The 19,737-nt window shown below is 47.9% G+C and overlaps 1 protein-coding gene across 2 annotated transcripts in view; it reads right to left on the bottom strand.

The window, feature by feature from the left end:
- RCOR1 (REST corepressor 1) overlaps positions 1-19,737 on the bottom strand; it is a 117,797-nt gene that overhangs the window by 7,942 nt on the left and 90,118 nt on the right. For both annotated transcript variants that reach the window (XM_037130172.2, XM_037130171.2), the window contains 5 exons: positions 16,306-16,358; positions 14,704-14,865; positions 13,912-14,030; positions 12,162-12,240; positions 7,328-7,522 (listed from right to left, as the gene is read on the bottom strand). In XM_037130172.2, coding sequence (XP_036986067.2) covers positions 7,328-7,522; positions 12,162-12,240; positions 13,912-14,030; positions 14,704-14,865; positions 16,306-16,358 — 608 coding nt within the window. The remainder of the gene's footprint in view (positions 1-7,327; positions 7,523-12,161; positions 12,241-13,911; positions 14,031-14,703; positions 14,866-16,305; positions 16,359-19,737) is intronic.

Here is a 19,737-nt window from a genome sequence, read left to right on the forward strand (position 1 = left end):
GAGAATAAACGGAGGCCTCTGGCAGGAAGGGTGCGGCTGGAAAACACCTCTATCTGTGACGTGTTCTGGTCGCCTCCAGGCTGCTGCTGACTGCAGCCTGTTCACAAGGAGTTCAGGAAGAGTCCCTCCAGCCCCAGATCACGAAACCTTGTGGCAACGCTCAGAGTAAAGGTGTCTTTCAGATCCACAAGGTCTCGAAAATCAAAGAGTGGTCCTGGGACAGCCAAACATCTCCATGTGCAACCCAGTCCACTAAGGAAGCCTACACAATCTCTCTCCATTGTCAATACCTATTAACAATTGACAGAAGGACGTTCGACCTGTGCTTCTAAGTCCTGGTGTCTCCGTCCCACCTGCTACGCCATGTGTAAGCTTGGATTTTGCCGCCTCTGCACAACCTGGGACAGCAAAGCACGTCCCTGGCTCCAGCGAGCCGGACAGCAGGTTTGCTCACTCACCCACACTGCCCTTCAGAAGCACTGGGGACTGCGACCACATCCGTAGGGGAAAGGGGCCTGTGAACAATCTGCGGTGGTACCTGCAGAGCACCCAAGGCAAGGAGGTGACAGCAAGCTGCTGGATGGAGTTCCAATGGGCCACCATGGGGCCACCAAGGCCGTGGCGCCGAAGATGAACAGGGACAGCGTGGCTGGAGTGCTGGGGCTCTGCCATCACCACAGATGACAGGCTGAAGCCCCGGCTGACTGCAATTAATGTGTCCCCACCTCTCACCTCCACACCACCAACAATCACACCCTTAAGTATAACATGATTAACGACACCCTCCACAGCACGTCCCCAATGGCAAAATTCCAGGCTCTAAAATAGAACATGTCACCCTCACAGAAAATTCTTGGACATGGCGAAATCCCGTACGACAAGCAGCTGGTGCAGGGTGACAGGGGCTGACCAAAGAGCTGGAAAGTCCTTCTGGCCAGCTTATGGGGCCCAAAGAAGGCTGGTTCAGAGACTCGGGGAGAACCGTCCTTACCACCTGGAAGTGACCCCCCCACTGAAAGCAAGAGTCTGACCTGGGCCCACCACCCACCTGACTCAGGTCTCACTGAAGACCTATTTTGAAATCTCCTTTTTCTACAGCTTTTTTCCCTTCCTAAACCCTGGAAATAAATACAGGCACTTCTCTGGAAGTTTGAAGCAATGAAAAACTTTTATGAAGGTATGAAAAGAAAACAACTACATAAACTACAGGAAATAAAAACACCAAAAGCAAAGATGTTCCAACCTATATGGTACCCAGAATTGGAGGTCTCTACTGACTCCTTTAAGAGCATCTAACTGGATTCTTCAGTTGACCTGCTTAGAACAGTGAGCAAGAGACAACCTAGAAGGACGGGAAGGGGGCAAAGAGGCTCTGTGTGCACAGCCCTCCCCATATCATGACAGTGATCTCCCACACAGAACACAGGCCCCGAACACAGAGCCGAGCTCAGCCGCCAGGAGGCAGAGGAGGCGGAGCAGGCGGGAAAGGCCCAGCTACCCAGCAGGACCGCAAGGTGCAGCGCCCAAGCCAAGAGCTGCTGTCGGGCACTACCCTGACCCCACAGCGTAGACACCCACGTGCTTTCATGGGAGAAAAAGCAAGCAGTGCGTCTGTTCTCCACAAGCCTAATTCTGATCAGCTGCAATTTCTTCATTTTCTCACAAATTCTCTTTCCCACAAACCCGCTGTTACTCACTGTATCTAATTGTTCACTACCCTTCCCTAACCCATAGACAGACACAAACATGACAAACCACAGCTGCTCCTGAATTCTGTGCAGACTCCTGGACAAGCGGGGCTGCGGGGGCTCCTCTCTTAGGAGCAGAGCACCTCTGTGCCAAGCACCAGGGGAACTTGACCCCTAGCACTTTTCGTTTTTGAATGAACATGTACACTGCCTCCCTAAAATTAAAAAAGCATAAAATTAAACAAATGGTTGTAAGGCAAAACATCCACAGATTCTGAACTAAAAGTCAGCTCTAACCTCACCAACCTCCACCTCTGTTTCCGATGCATTTTCCCCAGTAGAAATACCCAGAGTTCACTAACGTAAGAATAGGGGTAGTTGCCAGCTTAATGCCAATGGGAAAGAAAGCCAGAGCGGCAACCAGCCAGAAAAGAAACGGGACACAAAAGTAATCAGCATTCCAGGGTTCAAAGACGAGGCGGTCGGCGTGGCCTGGTGCCTTCCCTAGACCCCCTGGGTGAACACAACTGTCTTTTCCCACTTTGCTGTGTGTTCAGTGAGACTTCCCTAACGTCAGACCGCTTTATTCCGCACTTAGAAAGTGCCACAGGCTCCCCTGGCTGGGTCACCCGACATTCCCGCCCCCCTCACCAGTCCACACAGCTGTACTGCGAAGCTCTGGCGAGAGGCAAGTCTGAGTTGCTAGCGAAGCAGAAAGGGCTGATGGGCAGTCCGGCCTGCACCTCCTGGTCTCCCACCCCTGAATGCAGAATGAGGGCTACGGAATGGCCTCTCCAGCTTCCAGAGTGACAGGCAGAACGAGGTGAGGGGCCAATAAAGTGAGGGTGCAGAGTAGAGAAAAAGAATCAGGGACCCTGGGAGCACCGCTGAACAGATGAACTAATGCCGTCACCGCCAACGGTGGGACTTCTAGCTATGTGGTAAAAATAAATCCTTACCTGTTTAAGGTGTTATTACTCAGGTTTCCTGTCACATTCAGGTGAATAGCCCCTGACCCCCAACCAAATGTGGGGCCTCCAGAACAAAACATCACTGTGTCACTGTTACTGAGCCCAGACTGCATCTGGCAGGAGCCCTAAAAAGCCGTGGGAAGTAAACAACCTGTCTCCTCTGCCCACGTGTCAGACTCCAAGTCTTCTCTCTTCAACGATGCAAACTTTAAGTAGCTACCTTCAAATGAAAAACGCCTGCTCTTGACCCTGGCTCTGAAAACCAACCAATCTCTTCTCATCTGTCATATGACACAATCAGTAAAAGCTCTGAGGGAGAAGGGTGTCTTTTTCTCTCTTGAGCCTCAAGCGGCAAGCCTCAGGAACTTTGCGGCAGAGTGCACTGAGTCCCCTCGCAGAGGAAGATGGGATCGCACGGAGAGCTCACGGCCCGAACCGACTCTCCCGGTGCAGACACAGCTCCAGATGTGAGCTCCCGGAGCAGCCAGCACCGTCCAGGGAGGTCAGCCGGGCCAGGATTAATCCCCTCATTTGAAAGGAGGCCCGGGAAGATTAAGCGATTCTCCTAAGATTAGAAGGCAGCTGTGCCAGCAAGCCAGGACCAGGAGCCAATGCTCCGGCTCCGTGAGGCACGCCTGGTCCTGGTCTGTGCTGTCTCCCTGCACCCGAGACAGACCAGGCCGGCCCCTGACCCACTCTTTTCATCTCTGAAATGACAGCTGGCCTCATATTTAACCTTCCAAGGGAAGCATCAAGATTAACAAGTCAAAGCAGCAAAAGCTAGAAGGAAACCATCGGTCCACAATTTGCCTTGAATTCCAGAGGGAGGGAGAAAGAGAGAGGAGACACATAAAAGGACAATACTAGGTACTCAGCAGAATTTCCATTTTCAATTGTACTACGCAGAATCAAAGAATGGAACAAGCCATTTTTCATACCAGCCATAAATAAGCAGAAACGAATTAATCTAAAGAACATCCTTTACAAGAACATCAAAAAAGTACCAAATATCCAGGGCTAACTCTAACAAAGAATATACAAGACCTATTGCTTAGAAAAAAAACAACAGAGAAATTAAATAGCTCTATAAGTGGGGAGATATATCGTTTCATGGATCAGAAGATGTTAATTCTTTATTTTATTTATTTATTTATTTATTTATCACCAAAGGATATTCTTATTGATTTTATTTTTATTTTTTTAATTGATTATGCTGTTACAGTTGCTCTATTCCCCCCTTCATTCCCCTCCACCCTGGCCCCCCATCCCCACCATTACCCCCCTTTAGTTTATGTCCATGTGTCTCAAGTCCCTTAGGTTCTATATTTCCCATGCTATTCTTGCCCCCCCCATCTATTTTCTATCTACTGTCTATGCTACTTATTTTCTGTACCTTCTCCCCCCATCTCCTCCTCCCACTCCCCTGTTGCTAACCCTCCTTGAGATCTTCATTTCTATATTTCCACTCCTGATCTAGCTGTTCTTTTAGTTTGCTTTCGTTTTAGGTGTGGTTGTTAATAACTGTGAGCTTGTTGTTCTTTCACTGTTCATGTTTCTTTAACTTCTTTTCCTTAGATAAGTCCCTTTAACATTTCATATAATAAGGGCTTGGTGATGATGAACTCCTTGAATTTGGTCTTATCTGAGAAGCACCTTATCTGTCCTTCCATTCTAAATGAAAGTTTTGCTGGATAGAGCAATCTTGGTTGTAGGTCTTTAGATTTCATGACTTGGAATATTTCTTTCCAGCCCCTCCTTGCCTGTAAGGTCTCTTTTGAGAAATCTGCTGACAGTCTGATGGGGACTCCTTTGTAGGTGACTGTCCCCTTAGCTCTTGCTGCTTCTAGGATTCTCTCCTTCATTTTAATTTTGGCTAATGTAATTATGATATGCCTTGGTGTGTTTCTTCTTGAGTCCAACTTTTTTGGTACTCTCTGGGCTTCTTGGATTTCTTGGAAGTCTATTTCCTTTGCCAGATTGGGGAAATTCTCCTTTATTAGTTGTTCAAATAATTTTTCCACTGGTGATTGTGTCTTTCCCCCTTCTGGTACCCCTATAACTCGGATATTGGAGCATTTAAAGATGTCCTGGAGGTTCCTAAGACTCTCCTCATTTCTTTGAATTCTTGCTCCGTGACTCTTTTCTGTTTGGCCATTATTTGCTTTCTTCTGGGCCACTCCATTGATTTGAGTCCCAGTTTCCTTTTCATCTCTATGGGTTTCCTGTGGAATTCCATTCATTTCCCTTAATTTAGCCTTCATATGTTTCTCTAATTTGTGGCTATAATCAACCAGATCTGTGAGGAAGCTGATGACCAGTGTTTTAAACTGTGCGTCTGAGAGTTTTGCTATTTCTTCGTTGCTTAGATTTATCTCTGGGGCTTTGAGGTCTTCCTGCGACATTTTTGGTCTGTTCTGGCCCTTTAAATGTGAGAAGCGGCGCCTTGGACTCCCAGGTCGCTGGGTTGTGACGCTGTATGTGGGGGCGTGGTCAGAGCGGGGAAATGGCGGCGCCCTCTACCGCCGCGGCGCCCTCTATCGCCGCCGCGGCCAGTCCAACCGCCCACTCCCTCAGTCGCGCGCAATCAGGCAACCGCAGTCAACTCGCTGCCACCGCCTCCCCACTGACTCCTCCGCAGTCGCTCACCCGGTGGGTCGCTCGATCGCTCACCAGGTCCAATCCTGCGTCTGGAACCCGCGCATCCGGATTCGCGCATCTGGATTCCGCGCCCGGGTCCGACCTAGCCCTCCTTTGCAACTCCTCACCAGACGCCGGTTTCGCCCCTTACCGGTCGGGCTGAAGAATTTGTTGTTAGCGGACTTCCAAAAAGTTCAGTTTTCCGTGTTCTGGTTGTGTTTTCTGATGCTAATATTTAGTTGTCCCTAAACTTGGTTGTTTGAGAAGGCACGGCACATCCACCTATACCTCCATCTTGGCGGAAGTCCCTAATTCTTTATTTTGAACTATAAATTCAATACAACCTCAATCAAAATTCTAGCAGAATTGTTTTTCTGGAAATTGAGAAAGTGATTCTGAATTTTAAATGGAACGACAAAGGGCCATGAACAGCCGGACAATCATGAAGGACTTAGTGTACGAGACAGGTGTGTGATGTTCACCTACACTACACAGTGCACACTGATGAAGAATTTGTCCATACCCGGACGGACAGACTTAGGGAAGTGATAGGAAACGCCAAACCTGACCATATGCATGGACAGTGGATTGAAAACAAAGGCCCCCCTTAACTAGAAATCTATATGAAAAACCAATCAACGATGACCCCACATGTGACAACAGACACAGAAACACACTGCCAGGTGGACTGAAGATCAAAATGTAAAAGGCAAAACAACATTAGGACCACCTGGCAGAATATCTTCATGACCTAAAGGAACGTTCTTAACGGAATTCAAGGAGCACTAACCACAGCCCAGGCTGGTGTGGCTCAGTGGGTTGAGCGCAGGCCTACAAACCAAGGGGTCAATGCTTTGATTCCCAGTCAGGGCACATGCCTGGGTTCTGGGCCAGGATCCCAGTTAGGGGGTGCACACACTGATGTTTCTCTCCCCCTCTTTCTCCCTCCCTTCCTCCTCTCTAAAAATGAATAAATTAAATAGTTTAAAATTTTTTTGAAGAAACAAGAGCCCTAACTACAAAAGACAAGAATGAGAAACTGGACTACCTTAAAATTAAGATTTTCTGCTCACCAAAAGATACCATTAACAGAGTGAAAAGATAAGCCTCAGAATGGGAAATGGGATGCTCTGTGTCCCCCTTCTCCAGGGATCGTTTCTCAATGCCTGGGGACACTTCTGTTATCACGGCTGGAGGGGACAGGGTGCTAACAGCACCTGGGAGGTAAAGGTCAGAAACGCTGGTAAAGATCTCACAACACATGGGACCACTCCCCACAAAGAGTTATGACAACCCGACACAGTGCGACTGAACCTGGCTGGCCCCACGACACTTTGGACAACTGTGTGGCACTGTTCTCTGATGCAGGACATAGGCACACTCCTAATCCAGCAATTCCACTCTTGGGTACAGACCCAACAAGGATGCGTGCATGGTGCCCCACGAGACATACGAACATGCTCACGTCAGTGTTATTTTAACGGCCAAAAATGCGTATTTGGTAGGACACACACACAGCAGTGAGCAAGAACAAGAACTGTGGCTCTGTACTAACTACCCGGATGGATCTTACGTGCTGAGGGGAATCTAGACATGAGAGAGAACGCTTCATGCCACTGTTACGTGACATCCCAAAACAGGCAACAGCAATTTGTGGTGGTATGAGCCGGAACAGTGGCCACCAAAGGGGAGAAGGCAGGAACTAGCCGGAGGGCGGGCGTGGTGCGGCTGCAGGGGCGCTGTGCCCCACAGGCGACTCACTGGAGGGGATGGGGTGGGGCTCGGCTCGGTGGGGCCTGGGAGCCGGCGCCCCATTCCCTGATGCACAAAGAGAGGCTGGTGGGGCGTGTTCACCACGTGAAAAGCAGTGAGCGCGCACACGCACCGTTTATATATAGGCACTCGTAACATCAACTTCAAAGTGAACTGAAGGAAAATCCAGGGCCAGTACCAAGACCTTCTGTCTGTTTCCTTAGAAACAAAACGCCCTTTTGAGATGAGTGGACAGATGACAGGAAGAGCTGTGGGTACCTGTCGCTTGATTGACACCAACTCCATGTCCAGCTGTCTCAGCACCGTAGTCGCGGCAGTGGCGTTGGCAGACACGGCCTCCACGTCTTCTTGAGAAAGAAACATTCCTTTTGGAGGTTTCCGTTTTGCTCTGTTTTTAGCTTGAGTACTATGCTTTTCTTTCTTGATCTGAGGAACCGTCTCAGTAGGGGGCACCTGCATGGTAGATGTATTTTGATAAATAAAATGCTAAAAGAATTAAAATGGCAAGTGAACAGGAATAAGCATTATCTCCTTAACATGGCCCCACACAATGGAAGACACATTCCAGGCTATATCATAAGTACCATCTACAAACTCTAACAGACAAAACCGCTGGCTATTGCGTTTGGGCCACACGCTCGGCAGTGAGCGCACGCCCTTCTGGCACAGCCACAGCCTGACCATCACGCCCCGCCTGAGACAGAGCCCACTCTCGGCTCCAAGCAGGAGCACAGGCAGGAAAAAACTGCTCTCCTCCGCGGAGCTGCATATGCATGAATAAGGAGCTACTTATCCTAAGTCTCTAGTGACACGGACAGACGGATGAACAAAGAGGGAAACAAAAAAAAGAAGCAATTCAGCACATGTATAAAGATTCATTTAAATTCTTCACACCTTTATAGGAGTTTCAAAAAACCTAAAGTCAGTATGACACTATACATGCTGTCACTTTAAATGCATGACTACTGCTAATTTTTAAAGGTGCTTTTTTCTAGATCTAAAACCTCTAGAACTGAATGCAGTGAAATCTTGGCAAGGAAAGGATAACATTTTACTGGTAACCATTTTAAGAACAAGTTCAGGGAACTGTCCCTGATCTCATCTTGTTAAGAGCATTAGTAAGAGTAACAGCGAATGCTGATAAAGCTCGAATGCTGATAAAGCTGGGCTCTCTGCTTCCTGCTGGGAAAGACTGAGGCAAAAAGCCGAGAAACTCTGATGGCGGCAGCAAGCACTGCCCCAGCGCTGGTGACGGGACCGGCCCGGGCAGCGGGGGGGGGGGGGGGGGGGGGGGGGGGGGGGGGGTGGGTGGGGGGGGGTGTAGGGGTGGGGGGTGGGGTGGTGGTGGTGGGACACAAAAGCCAGGAGTGAAGCCCGTAACAGCAGCACTCAGTGTGCAGTCAGAACCACCTGCCGGCGATGGGCCAGGTTTAGCAACAGCTCAGAGTGTAAACAAAGGATAGGTTAACCATTTTTCATCTCCAATCAGAAACTGATGGGGGAAAGTGGTGGCGGGAAAATAGAAACAACTGCACTTGAACAACAATAAAAAAAAGAAGGCAACCCTGGCTGGTGTAGCTCAGTGGATTGAGCACGGGCCTACGAACCACATGACCGCAGTTCGATTCCCGCAGTTCAACTCAGGACACATGCCTGGGTTGCAGGCCAGTTCCCAGTAGGAGACTCATGAGAGGCAACCATACATTGATGTTTCTCTCCCTCTCTCCTTCCCTTCCCCTCTAAAGATAAATAAAATCTTTTTTAAAAAGGGGGCAACTGAAAGAGTAGAGAAAAAAACAAAAAAGAAATTAAGCTCTACAAATAAGAATTACAGAAACTAATATAATATAAACACTTTTCTCTCATTTAAAATATCCCACTGAAGCTAATAAGCAAAAAACCCCACAAAAACCAAAAAAAAAAAAAAAACTATTTAAAAACCCCATAAAAAAAGAACCCAAAAGACAATGCATCAAAACAAAGCTTACTAAAAATTGCAAGAATAATTTAGTTTCCAAAACGATGTTAATTCATCTAACCCTTAAAACAATCTTGGTGTTTGGACTGTCTTACAAATCACTGGCGAAAGTGCCACGAGGAAAGAGTGACTAGGTTCTCGTTGGTGATACATTCTGTACCAAAAACGCCTTCAAAATGTAACTAGAAAGCTCTGACCCAATATTCAACTTCCAGAAACTAATTCTAGTGGAAAAAAGTAAGTGCACACACACTTAGTTACGAGTTATGCATTTCAGCATTATTTGTAACAGCAAAAAGCAGGGGCAGAAGACTGTAAAAACCCACAGAAGATTAATTCACTCAATTATAAAAGATTTGTGTGATAGAATAACATACAGCTGTGTATGCAAATGTATTGATATCAAATACATTGAAGGTAGAGTAAATTTGAAAGGTTATAAAGTTTTATATGTATATTAAGATCTCATTTTATACTGTTCTAAAAATAAGTATTTGTTAGAATTATGGACACAGACATGTATTTTTCACAGAGGATGTGGCCTGGAAAGTCACCATGATGTTCACAGTGACTGTGTGTGTAAATGGTTTCATCTTCTCCTTTTTGGTTAGCTGTGCTTGTACTTTGTCTATAAAAAGCATGTAACGTTGATGCCATTTAAAGTTCAGGTGCGCCTACACCACTTGGTGTTCCCATGCTTAAAGCAGCTGCTCTCACACTCTGGAACCTTTTGAGACAGAGAGCCCCCTGAGATTTTACTGAAACCGTGGACTCTGCCCTCAGAAGACCTGCAACGACCACACAGAGAAGTCGTCCCCACAGTGGGAGTCGGACTCCAGCCTGGCTGAGGGGCCCTGCGGGTGCCCAGGGCTCTGGAGCCCAGCCCTCAGCTCTCGCGGGCGCAGCCCAGGCCTGCAGCAAGCAGTGCTCAGCTGTGGGATTTCCGACCTGAGCCCTGGGACCCTGGGTCTCCTTGGAGGGCACCCGCCAAGGAGGGCATACGCTTTACCCAATTTTATGAATGGACACTAATGCAGGACTGCAACTCCCATTGGAGGGCATACGCTTTACCCAATTTTATGAATGGACACTAATGCAGGACTGCAACTCCCATTGGAGGGCATACGCTTTACCCAATTTTATGAATGGACACTAATGCAGGACTCCCATTTCAAAAGGTTAAGATCATCCCAACACCTCACTGTTCCCTGTGGACAGTTTACAAAAGTCACCACAACTTAAGGATTCACAGGTCCCCTGGATCTAGACACGGAAAACCTCTAACACCCTTGGACGGCCCGCGTGGTGGTTCTGAGTGAGGAGAGGACCTGCGCTGCGTCCCTGCCAGCCGTCTGGTGTCGCCTGCTGGGCCAGTGTGTGCGGAGCCCTAGGCCAGCGACAGCTGGGAAGGAGCCGCAAGGCTGAGAGGAGAAGCCGTGCTCTGGCCTAGGCCTCACAACCGTAGCTTTTTCTAACCGCCGGAGCTGGCCGCGCAGGACAGATGACAGTGAGGACTCCGCCCCAGACAAACCATCTCTTTTCACTGCGGCTTTTTCCTTTTAAGACTTCCTAGGACCTCAGCAGCATAAAAAAAGATCCAGTCAGAAACAAAGGAGACACTAATTGAAATAAACAACAATTTTTAGGGCAATGAAAGTAGACAGGATAAAGCTGAGAATCCAACCAATGATTTGGAACATAAAGAAGAAGAAAGCAACCAGTCAGGACAAGAAGAAGAAAAAATAATCCAAAAAAATTGAGAACAGTGTCATGGCTGGTGTGGCTCAGTGGACTGAGTGCCAGCCTGCAAACCTGCAAACCTGCAAACGAAAGGGACACCGTTTGATTCCCAGTCAGGGCACGTGCCTAGGTTACATGCCGGCCAGGTTCCCAATAGGGGGCGTGCGAAAGGCAACCACATATTGATATTCCTCTCCCTTTTTCCCTCCCTTCCCCTCTCTCTAAAAATAAATAAATACAATCTTAAAAACAAAACAAATACATGAGAAGTTGTATAAACAGCCTCTGGGACAACTTCAAGACGTCCAACATTTGCCTCACAGCAGTGCCAGAAGGAGAGGAGAAAGCAAGAAATTGGAAATTAGTGAAAGAAAAAACTTCCCTAATTTTTGGTAAAGGAAATAGACATGCAAGTCCAAGAAGCACAGAGTCCCAAACAAGATAGACCCAAGAGGACCACATGAAGACACATCATAATTAAAATGCCAAAGGTTAATAATAAAGAGAGAATCTTAAAAGCAACGAGAGAAAAGTTAGTTACCTCCAGGGGAGTTCCTTCCCCTAAGACTGTCAGCTGATTCCCCCCCCAAAAAAAACTTCGCAGGCTAGAAGGGATTGGCAAGAAATATTCAAAGTCATGAAAAGCAGGGACCTAGAGCCAAGACTGCCCTGCCCAGCAAAGCTATCATTTAGAATCAAAGTGCAGATAAAGAGCTTCCCAGACAAGGTAAAACTAAAGGAGTTCACCATCACCAAGCCATTGTTATATGAAATGTCCAAGCGACTTAAGAAAAAGAAGAGCAAAACTAGGAACGATAAAATGGCAAAAAGACGTATCTATCAACACCTGAATCTAAAAAACAAGCTAAGCAAACAAGGAGAACAGTGACAGAATCGTGGATACAGAAGGACGGTTCTGGTGGATGCCGGATGAAAGGAAGCCATGGGTGAGTGGGGGAGACATGGGAGGTTAAGGAGCACAAACAGGCAGTTACAGAGAACAGCTGTGGGGATGTACAGTGCAGCATGGGAAATGGAGAAGTCAAAGAACTCACACATATGACCCGTGGACATAAACGGTGGGAGGACTGCCTGAGGGGTGGGGGTGCTGGGGAAGGGGAGCAAAGGGGGAAAATGAGGACAACTCTAATCGCATAATCAATAAAATATAATTTAAAAAAAAGACTTCCTTTACTCAGGTTTCTTGGCAAACACAATTCTAAGTTCTATAAAGCCAAGTTATTATTGTTTAAACGTTATACTCCGGTACCTTATATGATTAGCACTTAATACATTAAGTAGAGTAAGTCAGAAGAACGGATGCTTTGCTGATGAACTACTAACGCATTTATCTGCCTAAAGAGAGACAAACACCTCTTTTCTGCTCTCCTTATTCTGATCGATCTCAAGGTCCATCGGGTTATTTCCGTTTGCTTCTTCCAGTTCGTCCTCACTGGAAAATAAGAAAAAGTTACCAAAGATTACTTTGTATTAATTTTATTTAACATATAAATGTAAGCAGTAAATTGATTTAATGACAGGTTTAATACAAAACTATTATGTTTTCAGACTGCTGAGATAAAAACATTTTTACAATTCAAATAAAACGCCGATTCCATAGTTCTTCTGGTGTAAATGACGAAGATCAATGATTAAAACAGGTTCCTACCTCCCAGACTCGGTCTACAGACACACCTGAGGCACCGTCCGAGAGTCAAGTCCCCCGAACCAGGAACAAGTTCCCTGTGAGTCAGATGCCCCGTCTGCCCCCTCGGGACCACCCAAGTCTGGGCAGGGCGAAGGCTCTGGGGGGCAGGGACAACTGGTATTTTAAATCGAGTTTTTCTCAAAAAGGACGCTCACCCTGACACGGAGCTTTTGCTTACATCCTCTCCCGGCAGTTTTCGTAACTAAAGAAAAAGAGACACTAGACCCGTGGCAGGTGACAGCATCACTAGAAGCGAGCGCCCAGCCCTGCGGGCCGCAGCAGAGGCCAGCTGAGTGGCGGTGGCAGCCACCTAACTCACACGCAGTCAACGAGACCTGACGTGCAGCAGAAAGACAAAGTTTAATCCAAAGTGGCTGTGACACAGAAAACAAACTCATTTAGTGGGTTCGCCACATCTCTTTGGTCACTAGGAGCGCCGACCCATAAACAGACCCACTGGCATGTGTGCTGAAGACCAGACACCGGGCGGCCGTGCCCCGCTCGGTCTCACACCTGCACAGACTCGGGGGTGTCGTAAGCACCGCTCGCATTTCCTACTGGGGCCAAGAGGTCCGAGTTCTCCAAATGGGGTCCTCAACTCTCAGTCCGTTCCACGTTATTCTATATGAAATCATAAAATAATCTTCTGAGATGGGGCCAAATTGTTACCAATTTATAAAAATACTGTATTTTATGATTTCATAAAAATATTTTTTGTGAAAAAATACAATAGAAAGTGGAAAACGTGATTTTTAACAGTCACCAACCTAACAGAAAAGCCACACGTGGGGCGCTGGCCCCTTAACCACAGGCGTCCTCCACTTCGGAGAGGAGTGCGGGTGGGCAGGAGCGCCCCACCTGCCCAGTCGAGCTCCAGCCTCCTGGACAGAAGCCCAGAGCCGTCCCCATGACGTGGTGCTCAGTACAGAAGCCGAGGACACGATGACAAAGACGCGTCCTTTCACTACGCCAGCCTGAAGACTAGCACGTGCCGTGACCCCAGGACATGTTTCTCGCTCACTCACGCACAGTCGGAGGGTCAGAAAGGGAGGAAGACACCCAAACTGCAGTGGCATCTCAAACGCCAAACATGTAAACATGTGGAGTGAATCTGGACAAGCGCACCAAGTAAACGTCAACCTAGGAAACAAGGTCCCCTCTGTGTAAAGAAGACACCCTTAAAGGGCATGGAAGGACCTGCGGAAAGTCCATGCGTTCAGGACAGAACCGTGTGTGGGACCGAGTCCCCTGCAACCACACAGCTCACTGACAGCGAGTAAAGGACATTGGTGTGAGTCTGGCTGGAAGGTCCTTCTGTCACTGCTTTGCCTTGTGTGTCCACCAGCTCACAGAGGTCTAGTGCCTGCGGTGTCCCCGAGCAGAAGCACCCCCCACCCCACCCCCGGCACCACTGACCTTTCCTCCCGCTCACGCTTCTGTTTACGAGCATGGCGGTCCATCACGCTGGTCTTGGTTCTTGTCTTCTTCCAAGAGTAGTAAAATTTCACCAGACTTGCTATAGATTTATCAGGAAGCTAAACAAAAAAATGAGTTGCTTTAAATTTGAAGCTAGCCTTTCTGAACAGATGTGTTCCGATACACTCAATTAGGATCTCTCTCACATATTCAGACATGTCCTAAGTTGCCCTTCTCCAGTAAGAAAAAAGATTTATGAAAGAACGCTCATCAATTTACATCTACAAACTACTAAGTTTGACTGTAGGTGACACTCAGCCCATGAAAGAGTGTAAACCCAGGTTAAGATGAGTCAGGGTTTGCACAGAGCTCAAGTTTCAACAAAACTTTTAGATTATCTTGAAAAATTCCATTTTAGCACTAATGCAACTGTCCATAAGTGGCTGCAGTAGGGGCCCATCAAGCAGCACTCCGGATGTGAGACATGAACAAACCCCTAGGCAGACAGGGCCCCGCCTCATCACATACCCACCCAAGACCCTCTCCCTAGGCTAATCTTCTGGAGGGTCCCTTCAAGAGAGACAGGGTGGGGGTGGGGCCCCCACCGCTAGGAAGTGCTTTACTGCTGTAACTTGTAGCCTCTCAGCCCCAGCAGCAAGCTGTGAGCCAATTTTGCCCTGGGGAGTAGTCCTAAAAACGGGGATGCTCCTGCTTGTGGGGTCAGCCTGTCCCTTGGGGGACAGGGCAGAGGAAAGGGTTGGGGGGCGGGAATCGATAGCCTCATCTACTTACCATTTGTTGGATTCTATGAAAAGTCTTCCCATGAAAACTAAAGGCTTGCTCAAACAAGACTTTATCCTCCACAGTCCACTCATCTGGGAAGGGGGTAAAGTTGGGCAAATCAGCCAATGATTTTTCAATATTATGTTTATGCCAAAAAAGCATCCCGAGAGCCTAGAAAAATAGTATCAGTGAAATTTTAGACTGAAGACATGAACAAAACACTAAAATACAAATGAGGTCGGCAAAAGAACAGCGTGAGTGTCCGTCTTCACACTCGCACGTGCTGCTAAGCGGCAGTCCCAGAGAGCTCGCCTCTGGGCACGAACGCGCCTACCCCACAGCCCTAGGACAGCAGGGCCACCGTTCTCACTTCTCAAGTGCGAACGCAGGGGCCCTGGGACAGTGACTGACTGGCCACCGGGACAGCGCCAGGAATCGGCTCTAGAACCTGCTTTCCGGCAGAGCCGCACCCTAATGCCTCTGCACACAAGAGGAAGGGCCAAGTGATAAAACCACGCAATGACTTTGTTATTGCTTTGCTCAAAGAACACATTAAAATATTTAAAAAATTTTTTCAGCTCAAAAAGAAAAAAATATACAAATGGACAAGGAACAAATTAGAAATGAGAGAGGTGACTCAGGATACTTTCCTGAAAAAATTCTTACATTACAATTCGAAAGTGAAAATGATCATACTTTTGAAAATCAAAATTCTTAAAAATTCCTACAAGTATATTTAGCAATCAATCACCCAATAATATTTACACTCTGTAAATTGATCATTTTTCTGGGCAACTTGATGAAGTTCATAAGCGGGGTTGAAAAAGGAGAAGCATATATTTTTGGCTTTGAAAGATTCTAGAACTACTGAATATCTTTTTTTTTTAATATCTTATTGTAACTGGCTTTTTAAACAGTTCTACCACATTAGAATAGCTACAAATAAAACCAAGGCTGAAAGAAAGAGTCTACGTCTATATAATTTCGATTACTTGTGCCCTCAGTATTTGAAACTACCAGAATAAATGAGAAAATGTTAGTAACTTGTAGGCTGTAAAATCTAGATCAATGCCCAGGAAGACAGGAATCCACCTTGCGCTGCTCGCTTTTCAGCAGTAATTAGAAATAAGGCATAGATAGGATAACCACCACGGTTTTGGGGGGAAAATCTCGTGCATTTCTCATGAACAGGCTCTAAACAACTGTTAAAAAGAAAGCCTTAGTTAATTCTCACAGCCTGAAAGTGACTCAAAACAATGCTGAACTACTCCGGGTCGGGAGCGGCAGCATGAGTCGGGAGCAACCATCACACACCCGCAGAAATGGCAGATTACACGTCCCCACAGGGAACTGCTCTGCCCCGGGGCCCCGCACCTTCCCGCCTCGGCCGCCCCAGCCTGAAGCCCTGGACACGCAGTGGCGCTGGCAGAGCGTCGTTGTCTCCTGCTCCCCTGGAGCAGTGAGGAAAGACCAGAGTCCAGCCTGATGCTGCTAGTAACCCCCAAAACTGCTGATGGGGAAACACTGCTACGCCACCCACAGAATTAAAAAATGTCAACGGGTCAGCTCTAAAAACCCACTGTTAACAACAGAAGAAAACCACGCCGTTACCTGTTCCATGTTGTACCCGTGCTTCTCTTTAGCGATGGCGATGTACTCGTCCACTGAAAAACAAGACAGGAGCCAGTGAGCGCACTCAGGGCAGCACAGTCTCGAGCACTGGGGCTGCAAGCCCAGACCCACGGCACGGGAGAACGACGGCTCTGGCACAGAATCGGCGATACAGCCCCGCTGGGACCCTCCATAGTAAATCCCACAGGGAAACGGCAATGTACTCAAATGTTATCAGCACTTATCACTAGAATGGCAAGATTATAATTCTTTTAAAAAACCGTGGTTCTACTTGATTTCTATGATAAACAAATATTTCTTTGATATACTGAAGAGTACTTAGAAATAAAGAGAAATATTAAAATTGGGTTCATTTTTTGTCTTAGCCAAGGCTAAAGATCAAGGAACCTATTATTTAAAAAAAAAATCTAAGCCCTGGCCGGTTCGATCCCCAGTTGGGGCACATGCCTGGGTTGCAGGCCGAGCCCCCCAGTGGAGGGCACATGAGAGGCAACCACACACTGATGTTTCTCTCCCTTTCTTTCTGCCTCCCTCCCCGTCTAAAAATAAATGAATAAAACCTTTAAAAAAACAAAACCAAAAAACTACAATAGTCGAGACGGCGAGCGAGGGGAGCGGCTGCAAAGGCTCGGCCTGTGCGTGATCGGCCGCCCCTCACTCCCAGCTGCGGTGTCACGGCCAGATCAGGAGAAGAAACCAGTTCTGAAAGATAGTTCAGACTCTTCTGTTAGCATGTATTATAATGCTAGGGAAAACTCTTCCACTGATAGAGGGAAAGTCAACTTAAACAGTAACCACTGCAGCATGAAGGCATTCATTTTCTATTGCCTTTTTCAACATTCAAGTAGACACCTGCTTATGTTGCTGAAAACACAAATTCCAGTGTACCTGAGTCAGTGAAGGGCACACTAAATGCCTTTAAAACGAAGGGATTTTAACGATGAGGGAGAAAATTACTCCCGAGTGTGTCCTCTGCTTATTACTTCACAAGAGGGTGGAGGATGCCAAACACAATGTTCTAAGGTTCTAAAAAAGGCTCGTGTGAGGCGAGGCTCCACATCTGGCCAGAGCTCTGCTAACATGAACGAGGTGACGAGAGGCGGTGAGTGCTCGTGTTCGGAGCATGGAAGAGCAGGAGGGCAGCCCCGGACAGGCCCTCTGCTCGGGGTTTCTTCTCTGAATGCCGATGCGGTGAGTGCCCAGCAGATGAACCTCGGCTCCTGCTACGCAGCCCCAGCTCCGCAAGCACGCGACTCCCAGACACAACCGCCCACCTGAGCCGAGGGAGGGGCGGTGTGCGATGGGTGCGGCCGCCGGTCGTGGTGTGCTGTCCGAGCACCGCAGCCCCCGCTGCCTGCATGCCGCCCGCGGCTCGCAGGCAGGCGCCTGTGCCGGTGCAGTGACCCCGTTCACTCGCGAAGCCCGTCCCTGATACTGCCACCGTATGCTGCTAAAAAATGTAGCTTGAAAATTCGGGGAAACAAAAGTATTCTTTGAATGTACTCAATGTTCATCTACTTTCTTGTTTTTTAACATAAAAATTGGCTGATGTTTGAAACAGTAAAACAGACTAAAACCCTGGGTTCTGACTGCTACCGCCGGGACCGGAAACATCTGGCAGGGTGTCCACAGCAAGTAGTCCCACTGAGGTGGCGCGTCACAGCACACACCCACCACACTGCCGTGAAGACCACCCTGGGGACTCACATGGAAAGCGGAGGAAGGAAGAACTCTATCTCACTGCTCAGGAAAAGTCCCTTGGAATGTCTCCAGGTCCTTGGAGGGGTGAGGAAGTGAGTTAATACATGGGAGCCTGGCACCTTGTGAAAGAATTACCATCCGATGCCCACGAGCAAAAACATAACCCTTCATTGCCCCCAGTGCACAACAAAGACCAGAGACACACTTGCCGACTGAACACCGAGGTGCTGTGTTATGCACGATGTCAGTATTATAGGTCTTTCTGCAGCAAAGGCAGCACAGATTAGGTCTGTGGTTAAGACAGACCCAGGTCAGACCCTAGCTCTGTCTCCTGACGGATGAGTTCACGGGCAGTGGTGCCTGGCACTTATTAAGCACTGTGTTTAAGACCATGTTTTAGCAGATCCTTGACCTTGCCAGGAAGCAGTTCCCGCCAGGAGTCAGTATCAAGGCGACACCCCAGCAGGAACCCTCCCCCACTGCCTCCTCACACAGTGTTTAGGACCAGAGCCCATTCGGAGGGACACAGCCGAGGGTACAAACGACGCTCCTGACAAGCCTCATGTCGCCCCGCCTTCCTACGCAGTCCAGACCTGAGCTCTTCCTCCCTTTGATAGCCTGGGGACATGGCTACGCACCACCACCTCTAGAGTCCCCTGTGCCTGTCCCCCAGCTCCCTTTACAGAGTATGCCTGAAGTTCCTGGTGAGGCATGAGGAAAATCAAAGTGTGAATTTTTCGAGCCCTGGCTGGTGTAGCTCAGTGGATTGAGCACGGGCCTGTGAAGCAAAGGATTACCGGTTCAATTCCCAGTCAGGGCACATGCCTGGGTTGTAGGCCAGGTCTCCAGTAGGGGACACATGAGAGGCAACCACACATTGATGGGAATTTCTCCTTCCCTTCTCCTCTCTCTAAAAATAAATAAATGTTTTTTTTACAGTGTGAATTTTTCAAAACCTCCCAGGTGGTTTCCGTAAGCAAAACTAAACTTTCAACCTAAGAAAATATAATCTACTCCCAACTGCCCTAATAAAACCAAAGGGTGCTTAGCGTGGTGAATAAAAGACAAAAATGAAAAAGAGCAAGAGAAAGACAAACTACCAGAAACAAACTGGTCTGAGACAAAGAAAACAAGACACTTTGGGGGCTTGACTAGCCCCTTCCTGTCTCTGGCAACAATAATCTTGATCGTGACTCTGAAAGATGAAAGGTTAACCAGAGTCCATCCCAGTCAGGTGGGAGGAGATACTGCAAACAGAGTCACTAAGGAAGACATGATCGGGGCGATGAGCAAAGTCCATCTGGCCTGAGAAAACGCCAGGCCATTTCCCTGGGCCTGGCCCTTGGCACCCAGCTGCCCCCCCAATGCACAGGGATGGCAACAGGGAGTCACCTGGGCGCAAGCAGCAGACTTGCCTTGCACAGCTCAGCTAACATCCTAAAGTGTCCATCAGAAGCAGAAGAATCAGACGAAGTGCAGTCTGCTTTAAAAGCAATGTATCATTGCATAATGCACTATTTTCTTTTTTTAAAAGATTTTATTTTCAGAGAGAAGGGAAGGAAGGAAGAAAGAAAGGGAAAGAAACATCAATGTGTGGTTGTTTCTCTTGTGTCCCCCTACTGGGGACCTGGCCTGCTACCCAGGCCTGTGCCCTGACTGGGAATTGGACCGGTGACCCTTTGGTTCACAGGCTGGCACTCAATCCACTGA

Source organism: Artibeus jamaicensis, unplaced genomic scaffold, assembly GCF_021234435.1.
Source record: "Artibeus jamaicensis isolate MK-2021 breed Jamaican fruit bat unplaced genomic scaffold, CSHL_Jam_final contig_444, whole genome shotgun sequence".
NCBI lineage: Eukaryota > Metazoa > Chordata > Mammalia > Chiroptera > Phyllostomidae > Artibeus > Artibeus jamaicensis.